This window comes from Nannospalax galili, unplaced genomic scaffold (genome assembly GCF_000622305.1).
Source record: "Nannospalax galili isolate Female #2095 unplaced genomic scaffold, S.galili_v1.0 scaffold327, whole genome shotgun sequence".
NCBI classification, from domain to species: Eukaryota; Metazoa; Chordata; class Mammalia; order Rodentia; family Spalacidae; genus Nannospalax; species Nannospalax galili.
The window spans coordinates 972695-995476 of record NW_008356950.1 but is presented as its reverse complement, the minus strand read 5'-3'; the positions used below and the strand labels follow the sequence as shown (position 1 = coordinate 995476).

General features: G+C 37.0%; 1 protein-coding gene across 7 annotated transcripts in view; it reads right to left on the bottom strand.

The window, feature by feature from the left end:
- Ptprk (protein tyrosine phosphatase receptor type K) overlaps positions 1–22782 on the bottom strand; it is a 573501-nt gene that overhangs the window by 37787 nt on the left and 512932 nt on the right. For 4 of the 7 annotated variants that reach the window (XM_008854753.2, XM_008854752.2, XM_008854751.2 and 1 more), the window contains exons 14-15: positions 8712–8850; positions 317–477 (exon numbers count right to left, since the gene is read on the bottom strand). In XM_008854753.2, the coding sequence (XP_008852975.1) occupies positions 317–477; positions 8712–8850 (300 nt within the window). Of the gene's footprint in view, positions 1–316; positions 478–5760; positions 5791–8711; positions 8851–22782 lie in introns of all 7 variants that reach the window. The other 3 variants (XM_008854754.2, XM_029556995.1, XM_008854748.3) reach the window with 2 other exon arrangements.

Here is a 22782-nt window from a genome sequence, read left to right as displayed (position 1 = left end):
TAAATTTTGATACACACTAATCTTATTTAGGAAATGCCATTTTAACTTAATGCAAAGATATATATTGTCTGGGGGTATATGTTTGGAATATTTATGATTTTAAAATAAAATTCCTACAGTTTGAGGTTAAATTAAATCCAGTACCAAGACTGTACATAGGTCTTCTTGTAATTCCCATAATATCACCTATAGCTTTTTACTCTTCCCAACCACTGCTTCTGTCTTATTCTTTTATTATTCAAAAGTTATTGTTAAAGTTCAATGTGAACTTTATGACCTTTAAAATCATTTACTAACATTTTAATGAACAACTTACATCTTGGACTAAAATTATGTTGGTCCATGAAGGTGATGGAGAGAGGATCTTCCGCGTGCAGAGTGCTTTGATCAGCATAACTTCGATCCATAGCATTCACCATGTGGGTCATCTCCTGCCGTGTGTTCCCCATTACGTCTTTGCGCTTTTTAGCAAGCTTGCTGTCAATGCAAATACAAAGAGAGACCTGAGTATGAGCCTTGAAGGACAGCTGCCACCAGCAAAAAGGCAGTTCAAGTGAGCCTGTGGATAAGGCTATGCACATGGATTAGAAAGCCAAGAACTGGTCATAATTTCAGGAATTAAGATAACCCTTGAAACATCATGTTGGCTGGCTGTTGTAATATGACCTTACTTGTGAGATTTTCAGTATTCAAGCTGTCAACCCAAACACCTCATCACTTCCTATAGATCTTATTCTGGGTTCAGAGGCAAAGGAAGAGGGATAATTGAGGATACTGCGTGTAGTGTGGGGGGGAAAATAATAATAGATTACATGTATGAAACCGTCAAAAATTTTTAAAGCTTTATTTATTTTTATTTTACATGTATGCATATATTGCCTGCATGTAGGTAAGTGCACCCTTGTCGTGCAATGCCCATGGAGGTCAGAAGAGGCTGTCGGAGACAGTCAAAATTACAAAAATTAAAAATAAATTTCATAAAAACATTTCATCAAGAGTATAAACAAACACTCCCAAACTGGAGTAATTAAAGGAAGATTTAAGGAGAAAATTGTTTCAATGTTTCTCTTGAGTGGTTAATTCCTTTGATCAACTTCCAGAAGTTCTTGAGGACATGACTTAAGTTTGCTTTATCACAGCCACCCAACTAAAACAAAGAAAAGCCACATTTTCCTCTCTGATGTTCCTAAGCAAAAGCATCAACACATGTGTCATGAAGATATGTAGCAATATATTTAGAGCATCAATCAAAAACTAATCTTAAGCCTTTAAAATTCAGCTCCAGCTACACATAACTCGAACACATATGAAGAGACGGGATCAAACCTTATGCTGTGTAAGAAACGTACTGAGAAAAATCTGAAAAATTCTATACGAAAGTATAATTAATACAAATAAATGTCATCTTGGAGGACTGAGACGGTCAAACCTAAAAATGTGTGTTAGAATCCCCATGCAGAATGTCCACTATAGAAATGCCTGATGAATACAGTGGGGAAATGATGTAGGAGATTTAAAGTTACAGACAGCATTCTGAACTATCAGATACTGATCACTTTATCTTCCATATCAAAACTATAAACATATTTTGGTTCTCTGTAAATTTCATCCATTCAACTTCCAAGTTAAAAAAATCTACTAGAGGCATATAAAATTTTCAATCACATTAACCAGGCAATTTATGCACGATGTAGATATAGACAGTGCAAAGTTTTGTCCTATGCAAATTATATCATTAAGTTTTTAGCAGCAGTTTGTGCTGCCTTGGAAATACTAGTTGTCTTAAGAACATAATTTCTCAGCTAGACTGTAAGGTAAGATACTGTCTTTTGACTCTCATCAGTATTTCTACTAGAGAAACATACCACAAATACTATGAAGGCTCATTTAATACATGGAGTTTATGCTTACAGGTTTTTTTCTTTCAAAATCCATGAAGCAATGTGAGAGTTGCCCCCAGTTTATTTGTTTCTGAGTATTGTAATACATGGCCACAGGGGACACACACACAACACATAGAAACACAGACACACGGATCTAACAACTGAGCAAGACAGTTACAAACTTAGATTGGTTGATGGCTATATCTTATTTTTTAGAAGTAATAATACAGTATTAGTAATACATTAAGAAAACAAGGACAGAAGAATAATATCTACCAACACCACTACCAGCACCACCACTATACCACTACTACTGTCACCACCATCATTTATTGACAGTGCTTGCTGCATACACTTAAACAGCTGCTAACCCTTTATGTAGGTCAGAAGGTAATATGTCTGTACAGATGTAAGGATTTAGGCAGGTAATATAAATATAGGCCAGAGGTGAGGCACCATGCAGAGGGGCAATGACTGAAGAAACTAGGGAAAGTCTAGGGGTAACTTGTCTAAATGATTCATGGCATTTGATCTGAGTGTTTAAATTCTGTAAACCATGTTTCAGAGTGGGTATGTTAACTATCTTGATTTAAAGCATGTGTATATATGTGTGTGTGTCTGTATGTAGGTATGTGCCCTTGAGTGCAGGTACCTGCGGAGGCCAAGTATCAGGTCCCCCAAGAGCTGAAGTTACAGACACAGTTGTGAGCTGTCTAACATAGGTGCTGGCAACCAAATTTCAGTTGTCTGCAGGGGCAGTACATGCCCTTAACAGCTGAGTTATCCCTCCAACCCCAGTTTTTTTTTGTTTTTTTTTTTAAAAAAAACAACAATGTTTGAGCCAACTTAAATACTACTAGGCCATATTTAGCTAGTGGTCTTCCACATGCCAAACTTTCTTCTAGAGTTGGCCATCATGTAAGATTTTTCTCTTTGGGCCCATAACATTCTTTAGCCTCTAATACCTGATTAACTTCTACTCAATTTGTCTCAAAATTAACTTTCTTGGGAGACTTTATATGAACTATCCAAGTAGCACCTGTTTCAGGTGACTTTTATAGCAATGTTTCTCTTGTAATGATGCTCCTCCTAGAGCATTATAAGTATTTTTTCAGTTGTTTTCCACACTATACTCCATGAAGAGAAAGATCATGTGTATATCATTGGTGTCGGAGCAGTGCCAGGATACAACACAGGCACAACGCAGGCACTAAATAATTCTTGTTGAAGAGATAAATTAGAACTGTTGTATACTTGGCACTTTCCATTGGTTAACTCAATTAATTCCAAGATCAATTCACTGAAAACAGCATAAGGATTCTAATCATATAGATGAGTTCATTGAAGCTTAGGGGAGCTAACTAACTTGCCCAAGATTGTTTATCTAATAAGCAATGAAGAATGACCTTATTCCATAGCCTACGCCATTACAAATACCAAATGGTTTGTGCTGTGTTTATTGCCACATTACAAAGGCTACTGTAAGACTTAAACACTGGTTGCTATTCATTAAAGAGCATGGCAATGGAACACATGTGCTACCATTTATACAATTAAAAATAGCAGAAAAGTTTATAAGAAATAACATATCCAGGTGTGGTGGCACACACCTTTAATCCCTGTATTCTGGAGGTGGGAGGCTGAGTCAGGAATGTTCCAGGCTTTCCTGGAGTGGGATTCATGGTAAGCTTTTGTTTCAGAAACAAAAAAACAAAATTTCTAGTTTTCTCTACCAATCTTTGTTTCTTGGGCAAGAATAAAGAATTGGTTTATTTCTTTTTTAAAGTGAGACTGATTTGAATGTAAATAGTACTACCTGAATTTGCATTCAAAATAACATTACAATTTTGAAGATGGGTATATAGAATGTAGCAAGAAGAAATGATGACTTTAAACTTTGAGGATTTATTTTAAAACATAGATAATTTATATGTATTTCCCGATGGAGTAAAATTAAGTAATGAATTTTTCAGAGCCTGAAAAGTGAAAGATTTCACACAATGAAAAACTTACTTTTCAGAATCACAAACTCAGACTAGTTGGCAAATTATGTTAGAATCTAACCTCTCTGACTAGCTGCAAGCTTGTTATCATCAGCTGGTCACTTCCACCATATTCCTCACAACAGCCCTGTGAGGTAGGCTTTCAGTCAAGTTATTATGAACCAAAGTAAATTAATGTTAGTGTTCAGTGTTTATATCAAAAACTAAGTTACTGTGGCATAATGCCAATGAAAATTAGCTCAAAGATCTTCTGGGTTTTTTTGCTTTACTTTCTACTCCAATTTATTTCAACTTTTATAAAAACAATCATTCAGATTAGCATAACTAGGTATGTTTAAGTAGTCTTTAAAGGTGTATCTCTGTGACATTTTTGTCTAGCTGGATTTAAAGTGCCAGTAGCCCACTTCACAGTAATGGTATAATCTCTGTCTAGAACACAGAGATGTTAACCATGAACAAAAATGGAATCCTGTTCTAATTTTACAGATACATTGACAGTGGTAGGCTTATTGACATCCTCTTAACTAAATACTTATTGATTTTACTATGTCTCATGCTTTGTCTTCCCCTGAGCAATGAACACATATAATGTGCACTTCAGGACAGTTAAGCAAATCATTTTGCAAGTACTTGAGTTTGACAGATGTGCAAATGACTTTCATTATCAAAGCAGCCAACAGCATAAACTTCTGCAGGTGGATGTATGGGTGGGCCATAAAGGGGAGAAGTACTCCATCATTGTATGAAATGGTACAGTTAATTACCATTGGCTTCATCAAACATGATTTAACAAGCATATTATGATTCATCACAATAAGCTAAGAGCACTGCTATTTTACACCTGCTTGTTTTAGGAGATTGTAGGAAGCCAAATGTTTGTAATATTTAAAACGTTGGCAACATTGTGTTATAGTGATTGACTCATAAAATTATGCTGTAAAGCTAGCTGAAACTTACCTAGTGATACAGATGCTGCAGGCTATGTGCCCCCAACACACTCCATCTCTGAGGCGTGGACAATGTCAGATCTTTTGGACTGGATGGCTAACTACCCTGGCATCTAAAGCGACAATCTGAATATGATGCAGGAAGTAGAATGCCCAGTTCTCTCCATCCTTATGGAAAAAAGCTTGGCTTACCTAAGTCCAGGGTGAGGGGCAGATGGTAGAAGACTGTAAAAGCATTTGTTCCTGAGTAGGCTGACACCTTTATTCTTGTCTTTGTTTTATAGTCTTTGTTCTACTTAAGTTGTAATAAACAAACACTATTGTTCTTTCCTGTGAAGAGTTTTATGCCTTGGCCCCTACAACATACAGTTTTATCCATTTATTTTTACAAGAGCATACTATATGCCTTAATAGCCAGCAAGGATGTCTGGAAGTTATAATCCCTCTTAGATAGCTGAGGGTGTGAAAAGAGACGCTATCACATGTAACCCTGATCTGATTTGCATCCTGCAAGGGCAGTATGAATAGTCTATGGCTATCGCTGGGCTCGTTTTCTCAAATGTAAGAGCATTATATAGATAGAGATTAGGAGTTAAAACCATGTTCACTACCATCAGATTGAAGCACCACATTGCTAAAATAAGGTACATTCTTGGCTTAGGTAAATAAATGATGTTTCTGACTGTAGACTAAAGCTACTTATGGAAAACTGTAAATAAAAATTAAAAGTAGCTGAACACACAGAAATACAATATCCCTTTTTAAAAAGATTATCAAAACAGATAATAGTCTATAGTTTTAGAGTCTGGTAAAACATATTTTTTGAAATATCACGAAAATCACACACGTTGCTCTGTGGGTTTTTTTGAAAAGGGATACTGCATCTTCAACACATGTAAAGTTGTACATCACCCATTTTCTACTTACAGGTAGTAGGAGTAAGAATAGTAGCTCCTCCTGGCAAGCAAATCACAGACAGTGGAGAAAGAGAAGCAATGGTGAATGAAAAGCGTGACTCGGTCACATTCAGTAAAGCAGAAAAATGTGCGTTAAAATAAAACAAAATAAAAACAAAATCTATGTTTTTTGCTTTGCATCTTAATTTGCCCATGCGCTGTTAGATTTCATTTGCCATGCAATTAAAGAGACAGATATGCAATAAAAAATAAAATTTGTAATACAGAATTAGGAAAAAATAACATGCTGCCATTTCTTATATTGCAAAAAAATTGAAAAATTAAATGGAGTGTGTATTTTTCAACATGCAGTTAAGCACAGTATCATCCATTACCATCTAAATGCCATGACAGATGGAACAGTTGTGTATAGAATGTGTATACTAAATAGATTGCTTTCCATTAAATACAAAACATAAAGATATGATGCTAATATATGCACCTAAGCTTTTACATGTAAATCATATCTTAATGGTACACAGTATATACATGTTATGTAAATATGCATGTACCATATGCTACATGTCAGTGAAGGTATTTCTACAGTAGATGTATGTGAACATGACATCATACACAAACATTTACTGTATTGAAACAGAATTTCAAGTTGATGTTGGGAATTATGAATGTGTTCATGCTGTGCACTTAAAATAGAATACACAATCAATGGGAAAATGGCATAAATTTGGAAATAATTCAACAGCGATTAAACTGAAAAAAATGACATTGAGTTCTGAAAGGTGCAATATCCCTTTTCATAGCCTAAGAACTTACTTTTTCTATAAACTTCTATTTAGTTGAATGCTAAATCATTCTTTTACAAAGCAACCCAAAACACATCAAACTTTTCAATGTGAGAAATATATCTATGTACACTATTTGCAGGGAGGGATAGTCTAGAGAAGCTTTGCAATTTCTCATGAAAATGCAAATTAGAAGCTAAAATATTTTTCTTTTCCATTATTTTTATTACAGTTTTTTGTAGTAAAAGGAATTCTGATACGACCTGAAAATTTAAGCTTAAACTCTGCAATATCCAATCTGTATATGTATAATAAACTACTTTACTTAAATCACACATGATTCGTGTGTGACGCATACTACCTATCAGCAGAAGTCCTTACAAAGTTGCTGAGTTAAGCAAGGAGTTGAGGGAATTTAGATATATTATACATCAGAAAGCAACAGATGAAATTTAATCCATCTGTAAGATTACAGTGTTCCCTAGGCATAGAGGTGCTGGTGAGGAAGAGAAGATACAACCTGAGATACTTTCTACTAATTAAAGCATAATTATGAAAATTTAAACATTAAACATTTTGATGGAGGCTCATTTGGCCAACCATTTAAATTATGAACCAGAAAAGGCATCAGTGATGTTGTGCAATTTTAGAGTTATCGGAACATGTTACCCTCCCCCTTTCTTGCTTGACTGACTGGTTTAGCAACTTCAGGAAGTTTGGTTTTCACTTCTTTGTCTTTCCTAAAACAGATCCACCAATAAGGACAGTAGTCAAAAAACAAGCAAGTCTTTTAAAATAAACAACATATCCAACTAACTTTAACTCCATTCTGAGGAGGACACAGCCAGAAACCAGTCGCATGCATCCAATCAGATGTGACAATAATTGTAATGATGAAGCAGTGTTAAGTCAGCTCTCTAAATGGCTTTGCTTGTTCACTCTCCCAATACAAATTTAAACTAAACAAACGCTTGAGATCCGAAGGTTATATTCCATCATTTTATTGATCTTTATTGGAAAACTAGTATTTCTTAAATATTTAAATGTTCTTGCCCCATCTATGATGTGTTTTCCAGTCACAGAGGTAGACAAGAGCAGAGAGAGAAAGCACTGTTTGGGGAAAGCACATATGTAGCTAATTGAACACAAAACACTGTGATGCGTACCTAATGTTTCTAATGCAGATGTGTCTTCTCCAACATATATACCTCCAGGGGGTCATTGTAAAGAGGCAATATATTAAAATAAATGCTCATGGAATTGTTAAAACACGTACTATGAGTCTTATCTATAATGTTAATGCTTTATTATGAGTATAAAATAATAAATGATTAACATTCATGTAATATAAAAGCAATATTATTTATTATATTCCAAAAAGTTAATAAAGTATAACCACTTCTATACACAAAGCTGTTAGAATGTACTCTGCATGTAAAATAATTTTTTAAAAAGTTTTTCCAGGATGTAGAATCATACAAAATTCATGATTGGAAGGATTGGAATGCCATATTAGTGTGTAAGATGACGATTTACAAATTCTGACCATTCATAGCATGGCCAAAAGTTCAAATTATAAAAAGCATATATTAGAAACATTTTTGAGAAGGAATGTATTTTAGTCTCCAGAAAAGAGAAGTTTAAATTCCAAGAAGTTTTACTATCTTTATAGAATTCCAGAAGATGGCGATATTGGTTGATATAGTGTAAAAGATTGAGGATCAATTAAAAATTTTACTCTTCATTTTAAAGTTTTAGTCAGTGAATACTGAGTATAGATCATCAAACAATGTTTCTGTTCTCCTCATATCTTACTTGCAGTTCATATTTAGAAAACTACAGATTAAGAATAAATAAAATTCACAGATTTTTAGATCAAGCACAATTTTATAACCATCATTTTCATTATTCTTAATAATAATAACACTTAAGATGAATATCTCAAGCACCTCTGAAATCTAAGGGAATTAATGTTTTAATTAGCTGTTAGGTTAACTTAACAAAAGTAGATGCTTATAATCCCCAAACAAATTGCAAAACAGCCAAATAAGAATTCATTTAAAAATCATGAGAGACCCAGGTGCTGGCAATCTTGTGATTTATGAAAGAACTCGAAGGGAAAAATGTGAGAATTAGTGACATAAATGGAGAGAGTAGGAGCAGGACAGTATCATCTTACCTCTTTTTCACAACTAATACAACGACTAGGAGGAGGAGGATAAAAACCAAAATGCCAGCACTGATGCCCGCGATCTTCACCACTCTGTCTGTGTGCTTGGCAGGGTCTGGAATCACCTCTGGTTCTTCTGTTGCTGCTGCTAAAGGAATCAGAGAAAGAAGTAATGGAATGCCACTAATTACTATGGGATGGAAAACTGCCACCAGACAGAAGTCACCACAAGAAGACAACTTTTAATGTTTGAACGGCAATAACCCGAAAACCTAAATACAGAAACAAGCTAACCTAAAGCATGAGTCATAGGATTATAGGCTCAAGATAAGGAAAAACCTTTCATTCCAGAGTTGTGTTTTGCAGCTCCAAGAGTTTAAAAACAAAAAAAGGAAAATAGGACACTGGAAAGAAAGAGACTCCTGTTTGTAAGGTAATTTTTAAAAAAGACATCTGAACTGGTGTGGTTGCACATATGCATGTCTATAATTTCATAATTCTAGCCTCAGGCAGAAGGATCATGAGCTTCAGGCCAGTATGAATCAGTTCACAATTCAATATACAAGATTTGGGATAAATATTTTAGCGGAAGTAAAGCAATGCACTCAGGAATATTTCACTTTTTCTCACCTAATAAAACCCGAATAATAAACGTGGGAAAGGAATTTGAGATTTTTTTTCTTGATTTTTCATAGGCCCTTACTTCTCTTCTACCTCAAAAATCATGCTCAGCCCTCATATATATACACAATTAAAATTAGAAACTTTAATCAATACATAAGCCCTGGAAAGCCTCAGAAGACATTTTCCTTTTACCTCATTTACCTTGAAACTAGCAATGAAACTATTATCATCTGTGCTTTACAGATACAAAACCCCCGAGGTTTAAGCGAATTAAGGGTAGATTATAAATTGCTCAAGGACAGACATGAAATCTAATACATCTTCTATCTCAAACATGGCATTTCTCAGTTTCCAGAGCCATGGCATACACCGCTATGAATCTGTGACAAAAGCCTGGGAGTTTCTATGCATTAGGATTAGAGCTATTTGGAAAACTGCCTTAAAACTCTGACCACAGAGCATTGTTTATAGAGCCCAGAGACCATGGCTGAAAGAACAGGCTACAGACAAGGCCTACAGTCTAACCCCATACCCTTCTAGGAACAAAGCATAACTCTTTAAAGAGTTATGCACTTTTCTACATTCTGTCCTTTCTTCTTTAGTTACTTCCTTTGGTTTTCCCCAGCCATCCCACCCCCTTGTTCTGCATCTCAATGCCTGCTCCTGTTTTCCCACTGAAAAGTTTTGTCATAAGGTTAATGTATTTATTTCAAAATTAGAAATTAAAAAAGCTAACAAACATATCCAATTATTAATACAATTTCATAAAAGCTTTATTTTCGAGCTAAACCTATTAGAATATGTACTTTTGATAAAAGTGTTAACTTTGTAAAACAGTTCACTATATCTTTATTTCAATTGTATAGAATAAAATGTCCTGATGAACTAGAAATTAGCAACTATTATTCTCAAGCACAGAATTCCAGGCCACAGTCTGCTTTTTCCAGTAAGTAAAGAAACTTTGCTTGGCACAGGGTATGGCCTATACTTCCATCTGTAGAGTTTTCAACCTCATAATTAGGAGTAGAAGACTCTCAACACTCACTACATGCCAAACTACCTCATGGTTTCCAGTTCATCAAAACTTGTAGTAGCTATGTTGGACATTTCTTGTTTTTCCTGAGCAACTTGAGAAATGCATCTATACATGATGTAAATTTAAGTTCTTAAAACAGGTGGAGTATAATCATAAATTGGATGTAAAATCTAAACACAACATATTTATTGTTTGTAAATCTCAATTTAGATTGATTCACACAGATACTCCTTCACATAGGAAGAGAAAAAGTATGCTTGACTTAGAAATCAGAAACAAATTATCCTTGGGATAATTTCTATCATTTGTTAATTAAAGCCTCCTCTGATAAGGTTCTTTGCTATACTTGGCTAACACAGGGTAACAATGACAACCCTTTTCTGGTTTTCTGATGTACCTAATTTACAGAATTAACTGTTTCTGACAGTGCTTTGAAAGGAAGATTAGTTCTTGTTTGATGAGATCAGCATTGATTGTGTGTATGTGTGTGTGTGTGTGTGTGTGTGTGTGCATGTTCATGTTCGCGTGTGTGCACGAGTATGAAAGCCAGAGGTTGACACTGGGTGTCTTCCTCAATTACTCTCCACTTTATTTTTTATTTTTATTTTTTGTAAATTTTTAATTGAATTTTTGTGCATTTCATACAGAACATCTTAATCATCTTTATACCCCTTTCCCCACTGGCCCCCTCCCTTAGCCTCCTCCCCACTGGAATTCATACATTCTATCATTTGTGTTAAGGTTTATTGAGTCAAATTGTGTCTCCAGACGTCCCTTAGTGCAAGTTCATCCACTGAGGTCAAGTCAGCCTATCTAGAGTCACTTCCTTTAAGATGATCAGCTCTTCCCATACATACATGTTTGTTGCTGCTCTTTTCACATTAGCTAAGAAATGAAAGTATTCCACTTTATGTTTTCAGACAGGGCTTCTCATTGAACCTAGAGCTGGCTGCCTGTCCTATAAACATTAGGGAATCTACCTGTCTCATCCTCTTCAGTGACAGGATTAGAAGCATGTGCAAGAGATTTACACGGGAACTAGAGACTTGAACGCAGGTCTTCATGCTTGTGCTGCAAGCACTTTACTAACTGTGCCCCAGCCTCAGTAATTTTTGTCTTCCCTGGATAATTACTGCAAAAGACCATCACTTTGATCTTTCATCACTTAGACTCTTAAGATTCTCTTGTAACTTGAAAAATACTCTTCCAAACAGTCTAGAAATGATGTACATTTTAAATAGTCTTAATAATGACTTTCTGGGAATCCAAACTCAGGTCCTCATGTTTGCACAACTATTATTACAATAATAAGTAGCAATAATAGTTTTACATGAAATGTGCTTGTACAAAATTACTTTGGATACTTTTTGTTTTGAGAGTCTCTCTATAAAGCCCAGACTGATTATGTAGCACAGGCAAACCTCTAACTTACTTTGTAAAATCACAGACATTTTTTCTTGGTCTTGGCCTACTAGAATCAAAGAATATACATATCCTATTGAAAATCATTCAGTCTTAGAAGATAACAGAGACATAAGCAGTGGCTCTTAAATGAATATTTTCTCATTTTTTCAAATAGAGCAAAAAGCTGTTACAGTGGTTGTGCCCTGGTACCTCATTTATAATTTATATACATACACAAAGACAATGTGGAACATCTTTTCCAGAAAGCTTCTTGTACCACAAACCTTTACCCATTTTATCTGCCAAAGACTTTCAGAGAATCCCCAGTTTTCCAAAGCCACAAATGGCATGATTCTTTGCACAATGAAAAGAAAAAAAAAAAAAGTCAGAATTTCATTTTTATTTATCACATTTATAAAATGGATTTTGGGGAGGAAAAATAGCTAAAGCCTTGTGGTCACATAAATTTACACAAAAATTCAAACTATTCTGATAGCTGATATCAAACAAAATCATTTTCCCTTTTCATGACAGATAGTATAGATGAAACTTCTAGGGACTTCTAGCATCTTCAGAGATGGTGCACTCAAATTCCACAAATCCTTCTAGTGGATCATGAATGTTATCTTTTTTCCTCAGCCGTAGTTTGGGAAAATAGTTGACCCATATCCCTTGAAATCATCTAGGCATACATCTTCCAACATTACCAAACCACAACCAACAAGGATTCATTAGTTACTGGTATTCAGTGGGCAATTTTGACATTCCCGTCCACGCCCTCTGTGCAACACTCTTTTTCTGGGATTTTCATTACAAGATGCCTGTTAGTGCTCATATAGCTTCAACCTCTTTTCCCACGTCTCTGTGAATTGCTGTTCTTCTGTTCATCCCTAGAGAATAGGTGTCCTTTGGAGTTCCTCAGGGAGCTCAGCTTTTGATACGTTTCCCATGCTTACTTTCTGGCTTTATGATCTTACACGTTTCCATCACTTTAGTTACCATCCATGATGCTCTCTCTCAAATCAGTATATCTCTGACCAACACCTCCTGCTTGAACTCCTGACCTTGCTGACATTTGACTATCATGTCTACTTCTATGTGTGAGTCTCCTCGGACACACCCCATCTAAATGTGAACTCATAAACTTCTCATTCAATTCTTCCAGTTCCTCCTTTTGGTATATGACACAATTATCTAGTCACTGAAGCCGGAAGCCTGGGCATCATTCTTTATTCTTCTTCCTCCTTATTTCTAGATTAATATATACTTTACTATCCAAGTTTGGATGATTTTGAATGTGAAGATATTAATAATTACAAAAAGACAAAAAGCAAATTGGAAATGTCCCGGGTAGACACTGTCACTTTCATTCTCTTCCTCATGCAATTAGTTACACAGCATTACTACTTCCTAATTATCCCCCCTCCTTTCAATTTTTCCCTTCCCACCACTATAACCTTGACCCAGGATCAGCATCATCTCTCATATGCACACACAACAGCTGCCTCTCTCTCCTCCCTGACTACACTCTGCCTGCCTTCATCAAAACACAGTTTTGTGACAGAGTCTCCCTAGTCAAAGCACGGAAGTCACAATGTGAACCAGTATGACCTCCATCTCACAGAGATCCACCTACCTCCGCCTCCTGAGGGCTAGGATTAAAGTTGCATGCCACCACACCCACCATGTATTTCTTATACTCTGATGGGAACAATCACTGCACTGATGAGAGCCTTCTAATGGCCTGCATGTCCTAAGATAAAGTCCTTTAAAAAGGAACCATGCATACTTTTCTATCATGAACTTTCTAGTTAAAAAAAAAAAAAAAAAAAAAAAAAAAAAAAAAAAAACTAACTGAATAAATGAAAGAATGGTACCAATCTTGCACATAGCAGATGTATTGGCATATAAAAAATGGGTGCCTTCCTAAAAACACAGGCTATGATTGACTTTACTGTTTTGGATGCAGCCTGAGAGAACTTACCAGTTGTTTTGGGGCATGTCAAGTCTTGGCACCAGCCATTCCTCCATAACCCTGCTTCCCCATCTGCTCCGATCCACCACCAAATCAAGTGCATGTAAATTTCAGGATCAGACAAGCATGGGGAATTGGTATTGGTAAGACCTTGTTTTTATTTCTCAGTTTCTCCTATTATTTGGAGAGATAAGTTACCAGTTGGACTTTAGAGATGAAGAAGTTACTCAGAGTAGAGTAGAAAGAATTAAGATGCTCAAGAAGAAGAGAAGTAGGCACATATATTACAGAGCTATAGTAGTAAAAGCCATGCAATACCAACATGGAACTGATACGTTAGCCTGGGGAAATAATGGAAAACCCAGAAAGTGACTCCTGCAATCATGTAAATTTGGAATATGGTAGAAGCAGCTTCTAGGTTTTTGAGCCAGCTCAAAGGTTGCATACAGACAACTAGACATCCGTGATAGAGGGAGGAGGTCCTGAAGTACTTCCTCCTATACTCAGGATGCAACTGACAGTTGATCCAATAAGAGAGGGTAAATATTTTATAAAATAATAACTAACTTTACAATGTACCTTTTTGAGACATCAGGTGACATAACAGTGTGAAAGTTTTCTTTTAACAGAAAAATTCATTTTTAATACAATTGACACTAAGATGCATATGTGTTTCTAATCTCTATATATCTGATTATTACTAGTCACAGTTAGTTACTTTCTGAGCTCCTTGGCATCTGAGCATGGATATAAAGTCATCAGGTAGATTTCAATGGTAATGTTTTTCACATCTACTAATTGTTAAGGAGCAAATTTTTATGCTTTGAAGAATTTTTTTTTAATACACCCACTTCCCAGGTGAAAGGTTTTATAAATGACAGCACTTGTGACAGAAGTATGAGGAGATAGGGTAGACATGACCTAGAGATTAGTCTTTTGGGTCCATCATATAAAAATGAAAACCTGTGAACAACAGAACTGATATTACTGAAAAAGAGTTTTCTAAAAAGTCTCAGCAGTCTGTCATATAAATATATAATGATGGTTTTGTAAAGTACATGTTATTAATTAAATAGTCTGCCTCTGTGGACATCTAAGCCTCTAGGGCATCATGGGGTATTTATTATTTAGCTCAATGATCCTTTGATGTCATTTTGCTTTATTGCCTCACAAGATCTTAGGAAACTTGTCCACTCTTAGATTGCTGACTATTAAGAAAAGGTCAAGCAGAGGTTGCTGCTGCTGGAGGACGGAGCTGCATGTCATACACTATGCTGTCATAATTGGAAATTATTTTTTGCTTAATAAAGATACTTTCCTGAAAATTTATGATGTGCAGAATAGAAGAAAGACGCTCTCAGAGATCTTAAACAGCTATAAAATAAAAGTGAATGATATCATAACTATTTCAGATTCATTTCACACCCTTTAAGGTGTCCCTTTAAAATTTTCTAAAATTGTTTTGGCTTTACCATAAGAGTACAAAATTTTACACAAATTCTAAATAAGTTATAAAGTTACTTTTTCTTGAACAATTAAGTGCCATATTTCAGGAGTGTACTTAAAGATAAAAAATGTGGAAATGTTATTTTGCTTCATTTTCATTTAAGAGCAAATATTTTATTGCACATATGAATTTTTCATCACGCTTCCCATTTAGTAAAATGCAGTCAGCTGGGTAAAATAGAACCGTGGTGTGTTATCTTACTTCTTAAACACAGTTGGGTCTGTCTGCTGTTTTTCCTGAAATCTGTCATGAATTCCCTGTTCCAACTTCTGCTGCATTCAAATCTCAATTATCTTAGTTTTTTACAAACCCTCCTGCTTCCCTGTTGGCTTCCTCAGATTTAACCTATATTCTATTACTAGGCTGAGTTTTCTAAAATACAAATATAACTAAATAACTACCTTAACTGCTTCAAATTGGAGAGGAAAAGGCAAAAGTTACAACATACAGGGCCTTCCAAAACTAGGCTCAGTCAACTCTTTGAACATCACCTACTGACAAATCCTCTGGGGTATCCGATATTATAATTATTTAGAATCATCCACCTATCACCAAATAATCAAATATCCCTCACTCTTATTTCAGGGGTTAGTAATCAGCGGGCAGTGGTTTTATCTAGTTTACTAAAATAAAGATTGCAAATATTCAACCTGGCATGATAATTTTTATTGTTACCAACTGATCTGCCCCCAGCATTGCATATAGTCTCCATGGAAATTATATAACACTGAACTATCAGACTTCTCAAGTTTTCTTAATTTGGTGGTGGAAAATGTTACCTAATATGCATTAAAGATGATTATTGAGATATTTGAAGTATTTATGTCTGTTTCTTCTGTGAACTGCCCAGTGTATAGTATAACTGACTTATTTAAAAATTTTTGTTTCTATCATTTTATTTTTTGATTTTATGTAGATACTAATTCTTTGGCATTTAATTGTGTTGCAAATACCTTCACTAATTGGACAGAACAGGAAGAAAAATATCTTTTCTTTAGACTGCTCAAACTCACTGCTAAAACCTTTGTAATAAAAAACAATTAATAAAAGTATAAACATGTGCTGGGCGTGGTGGCGCCTGCCTTTAATCCCAGCACTCAGGAGGCAGAGGCAGCAGAGGCAGGTGGATCTCTGTGAGTTCAAGGCCAGCCTGGTCTACATAGTGAGTTCCAGGACAGCTGGGGCTACAGGGAGACCCTGTCTCAAAAAGATAAAAAAAAAAAAAAGTATAAATATGTGTTTAAAATGTCTGTACATGTTATACATGTATTGTGTGTAGTCTCATGTGCAACATGGGTGTGGAGATCAGATGAGAAATTCAGATGTCTATCACTCACCACCTTACTCCCTTAAGACAGGGTCTCTGACTTAATCCGGACTTGCTGTTTCTTGGCTAGACTTGCTAGCTAGCAAGCCCCAGTGATCCTCCTAGCTTTGCTCTCTACTCCCAGTGCTAGGGTCACAAGTACATAAATACATGTCTGGCTTTTTATGTGGATGCTGGGGATCCCAACTCTGGTTCTCATGTTTATGCAGCAAGTAATGTTATCCCTGGAGCCATCTCCCTAGCCCTAACATACATTCTATAAGATTCGGAAGGCTTCATAAGGAATTAAAATTCCAGAGCCACCAATAACTGTTTTTTATTTTTTATAGCAAGTTTGACAAAGAATAGACAGACAAATAAGAGGGTGCAGTATGGTTGGTAGACAGGAGTACTTAGCAAGACTTTTTGTTCAGGGGCTGCTTTCCTTCAGAATGAGGCAACACCTCTCAAACAAGGGTCTCATGATATGCCTGCTGCAAGGGAAAGAAAGGGGGAAGCCCAAAGAAACCTGCTTGTTTCTGTCATTTTTCAAAACAAAACACAATGATGAAATCCTAAAAGTATAAAACAACTTCAAATTATAGTATTCACATACCAAGGTGCCACACTTTGGTGTAAAGTGTCCTAAAGTCTTGTGGCCTTTTGTCTCACTTTATTTATGGCATACTGGTGAATAATAAATAATTATTTTATATTGGTAATTAATTTTAATGAAGTAAAAATATTAATCTATGTTTTATGGTTAGTACTGAGCATTTAGTACGTTCTATTCCAATTTGGATCAACATTTTTCTCTTTTCTCCCTGAAAATATTAGAGCTATGTTTGTCATATTTCAACCTGGATTAATGCATATCTGCTTCCTGAACATGCACAGCGGGAGAGTCTCAGATCGTCCATGGCCCTCATGTTGTTAAACATTGCTTCTCCACACAGGTTTGGATCCAACAGAATGACTGTGGACGCCGCTTCTGTCCTTTATTAAAACATGTAATTGCATGGGTCACTTTCTGGATTTTCTGCTATTTTTCAGAAGGCCACATGTCAATTTTATGCTGATTTCACATAGTTTAAATGCCTTTAAACTCTTGAACATGCTGGTATATGAAAAACATATTAGTTCTTCTTAATATGTATAAATAATATTATTCCAGACAATTTCTTTATCGCTAAAGTCCAGTTAAACAACCAGTCTTTCATTTTTACAACTCTGATGCTAAGTCTACAATATAACATGGACATGAACTGCCCACCACCCACACTAAAAAAAGGCTCACATGTTGAAAGCTTGGTTGTTAGCTGGTCACACTTCTGGAAAGTGATTGAAGGGCCTGACTTAATTAATGGGTTCCTACATTGATGAATTCATAGTTTGGTGGCATTATTGTGAGGATGGGGAAAGCCACGATGTGGGGCTTAGCCAAGACAGGTCACTGGGGGTGTACCCTGGGAAGAAGCACCTTGTCCTGTACTCTTCCTGTATGGCGGTGCTCTTTGCTGGTACTCCTCTGTATGGTGCTCTTTGCTTCTCTCCACTTTGAGGTGAGCCACATTGCTCCACCACCTGCTCCATGGCATCATATTCTGTCTCCCTGTGCATGGCTCCAGAGCAACAGAGCGAAGTGACCACTGACTAGAATCTTTAAAATCTTCAGCCAATATAAATGATCCTTTATGCTGTTTTCATAGGTATTTGTCACAGAAGTGGAAGGCTGTTTGACATATCTCTCCAAAGACTCATTTTTAAACTTTGACTGTTGGGCTGAAGAGATGGTTCAGTGGTTAACAGCAGTGACTGACTACTTTTACAGAGGACCCATGTTTGATTCCCAGCACCCATATGGCAGTTAACAACTGTCCGTAACTCCAGTTCCAGGGGATCAGACCTTCTACTGACCTCTGTGGGCATTGCACGACACAGGTGAACTTGCACACATGTAGGCAGTACACTCATACACATAAAAGACAATGAATAAGTATTTTTAAAAGGCAAACTTGGACGGTTATGCTTTCTTTCTTCTAAGTTCTACCGAGGTCTTGGTAAATAGTTTTTTGTTTAGTTACTGATAACATCTCATTAATCTTTATGAGCTGTACTGTATTTCTGTGTTTTGTACTCAACAATTTTATACTTTGTACCTGACAGCTCTAATACCTGCAGTCTGGGAGGATTTAGATGTTGTTTCTGCTAACTCTAACTGCGAGTTACTTTCAAGAATGCTTGGTGACCTTTAATTGTGAGTTAATTGCTTTATGTTAGTCTGTGGGACTCCTGCAGGTCTAAATTGATCACACTTTCATCTTAAACAGAATCGGCTTCTCTTTGTACCAGCAGCTGGGTGGTATCAAGGAACTGACATTGTCTCTGCCACCTTGGGGGGGGGGGGATCTCCAGCTAGCCGACTCCCACTGCCAGCTCAAAGATCAGTGATTCAAGAGTGCTGGAACTTTAGTTTTTCCCATGAGTGACCGTCAAATCATCTTTTTGTCTATTACCATTTTTCCTTCTCTTCTTCCTTCACTCCCTCCCTCCCCTTCCCTTTCCCTCTCTTCCTTCCTCCTGCTGTCTTGTCTCCTTCCTTCTCCATCCCTCTTAGCTTTCTACCTCTTCCTAGAATAGTGGGACCTCTAGCTGCTGTGTTCAACAATGTGCCTAAAGTTGTTTCCTCTCCAGGGTGGGCTTGCTCTACAGACTCACTGAGCATATAATCTGTAGAGCTTCTTAAATAGTAACTCAGATCACGGGTTGTGGTTACTTGTTCTTGCAGTGCTGGGGTTAGAACCCAGAGCCTGTGCATGCCGGCCAAGTGTGCTACAAGTACTAAGTTATATCCCTAGCCTTAGATCGTGGATTTCAAGTTTTTTTTTTTTGGTCTTTTTGAGACAGCATTTCCTGTTGGCCTGGAACTCAATGTGTAGAGCAGGCTGACCTTGAACTCACAGATATCTGCTTGCCTCTGCCTCCCGAGTGCTGGGAGATTAAAGGTGTGCACCACCACACCTGGCCTCAAGTTCTTTCTTTTTATTGGAAGTAGTTATATATTCTTTACTGGCTCACCTCAAAATATCAGATAATATTTTCCATGGCCCAGAATATGGTTTTGCTACAAGTATTTTTGGGCAAATGTTCAACAAATAGATTAGGAACTAAAGGTAGAAATGAAGCCTCAGTCATAATTTTAATATTTAATGATTTACATAATGACCAAGAAATTGTGAAGGAGTCAAGCTGTGTCACCTATAGAAGACTATATATCATCATGGTTTCCTATTTAACGTTGCAAGATTTTTGAAAACCACATTAATGGTAGAGTTAAGAACTGATTTATGAGGTGTATAATCATTCTTTGAGGAAAAAATATTTTTCTTTATATTATCAGTTGATAAAGAACTTTAACATATCTAGAAGACACACAACTGTGTCTCCCAAAGCACATGTGATAACAGGTCGATTTCCAATCTTATGTTGCTATTTAGAGGCAGGGGAACCTTTAAGGATGTAGGGATTAGTGAAAAGAAGCTGGCTCCCTGGGGGCATGACCTTGAAAGGAATAAGGGACCCCAGACCCCTCTCTCCCTTTGCTTCACTGCCACCTGCTCCACATATGCTTAGCTGCCTCTGCACAGATGCAATGCAGTCGGTCAGACAACCCAGATGAGATCTCAAAAACTAACAGAAAGCTAGGGCACAGGCTAACAGAAAATCCAATAAGGTGGAATGAAGTGTTTCTACTTAAAACAAACAAAAAAATCCAAACATTAATCTGGATTTGAATTCTAGTTTTGTCACTTGTTAGTTTGATGAACTTGGGCAAGTAGTTGGATCATTACTCCAGAGTTTTGTTATTGGCAAGATGGAGATGAACAGATACACCTAACACCAGATTGATAGAACACATTGATTTGAATGTGTCATAGTAGGTAGAGTGTTTAGGAAGACACACGTGATTCATTAAATAAAGCCTCAGTGTTAGGATATATAACTAAATTCAAATAAAATCCAGATTCAGATTTTGACCCAGAGCTATTAATTTTAATTTTGTTTCCAGGGCAGGGTCTTTGGTGGGGCAGGCTGGCCCAAACTCACAGTGCAGTAGAGAATGACCTTGAATTTCTGATCCTCCGGCCTCTACCTCCTGAGTGTTTCTATTACTGGTGTGCATCACTATGCCTGGCATTCTAGTTTGTTTCTCCACTGCTGTGACAAAACACTCTGACCACTACTTACATGGGGAGGAAAGGTTTTATTTGGCTTATCTCCCCAGTCACAATTCATCAGGAAGCCCAAGGTAGGAACTCAGGGCAGGATCCTGGAGGCAGGAGCTGGAGCACCGGCCATGGAGGAACACTGCTTACTTGCTAGCTCCCCTGGCCCATGCCCAGCCTGCCTTAATATACAACACAGACTAACTTGCCCAGGGGTGGCACTATCCATAGAGGGATGGGCCCTCCCACATCATTTGACAATCAAGAAAATACACATCAGATATGGCCACAGGCCAATCCAATGGAGGTAGTTCTCTAATTGAGGCTCTCTCTACCCAGGTGTGTCAAGATGACAGCCAAAGCTATCCAGCACACATGGTTTATATACCAGGACTGGAACTCAGGGCTTTGTGCATGTTGGGCAAGGACTTTATAAACTGAGCCATATCCCCAGCCTAGGTGTTACTTTAAAGATGTAGTATTAGATGGCGATGTCCAATTTCTAAAAGATATTTCAAAAGATAATAATTTCCTATTGTTCACCATGTGGTACAGTTGACTATTTGATGAATACAAAACCCTCCACTAGACTAAGGGATTAGAAATTAACAAGAGCCTCTGTCAAAGTATGCATAATCTATAAGCAGAGAGAATAAGTACTCAAAAGACTACTTAGAGATAGGGGAACCACTACAGAAGAGGTATAACTGGGACTCCTGCAGAGGGCCATGAAAGCCCCTCTGGTCTATGGACATCTAAACCATTTGCTAAGACCATTCAACATAAAAACCCAACTCTGATTTTCAGATAAATAAAAATCACCAGGTATGACTTTTTCATGACCTCAGTATTAGGTTTTTGGACACATTTAAATCTTTGGCCTGTGCTTCTTGACCTTCCCCTTGTCACTTTCACTTGGAGAGAAACATGATCATCTAAGATTTTTCACCATGCCTTAAACAAACAAATAAAGGTAGGAGGAGGGGAGTGTACTGGAAGTGTTAATTTTCATCACCAACTCACAGAGGGAAGAAAAGCTGGAGAGATAAAAATACAGAAATAGAAATAAATGGGTAGTTTGTTACATAAAATCCTTTCAGGGGATAAAGTAGACTTAAAGGGTGGAGCCTGGAAGGGTGTGCATTCCACACCTTTTCTTAAATCCGTGAAGAAGGCACTTGTGATGTTTTCTTTCATTCATTAATTATTTAATTAATTAAATTAATTAAATAATTTGTTGTCATCGCTTTGTATATTCCCAGGCTCTGAAAAATCATCATCACTGGATAATACAGATAACATCTCTGCAGCTGACATCTCCATGTGTGATGTAAATTATGCACAAGAAACCAGCACCCATTGGTACTGGGAAGTGTGTGTGTGTGTGTGTGTGTGTGTGTGTGTGTGCACGCGCGCCTCTGTGGCGGTCTCTCACTGAACTTAGCTAGGCCGCCTAGTTGGCAAGCCTCAGAAATCCTCTCGTCTCTGCCTCCCAGTGTAGGATGATGGGTGCACACAGCTGTGCCTGGCTTTTACATGCATGTTAGGCATCTGAACTCAGGTTTTTGCAGTTGTGTGGCAAGCACTTAACTAACAGCCATATCCCCAGCCCTGGTACTCTATAGTGAGTGGTCAAGCAGTATAAAGGAGAGCTGCTCAGTGACCATGACCATGACCATGTCAGAGCTAGACACAAGGGAAGACCTTGCAGAAGATGATGTGGAGGTCAATGGTGGAATGTTCTCTTAGATGAAGATGCACATATCATTAGCACAAATGCTTTGTCTCATCTGTTTACTAGGTATTAAGGGGGATTCAGAGAGTAATGGAGTTGTTTAGTTGACAAGATCTTCTGCTCATCTCATGCAATAGAAGAGATGAAGAAGAACAATTACACTTTTATGTTTTGGGGAAGTCAAATAATACAATCCCATACTACTGGAGGAATAATGAACAAGTCCATATTTATACTAAAGGAAAAGCAAGGAGGCGAGGGAAACAT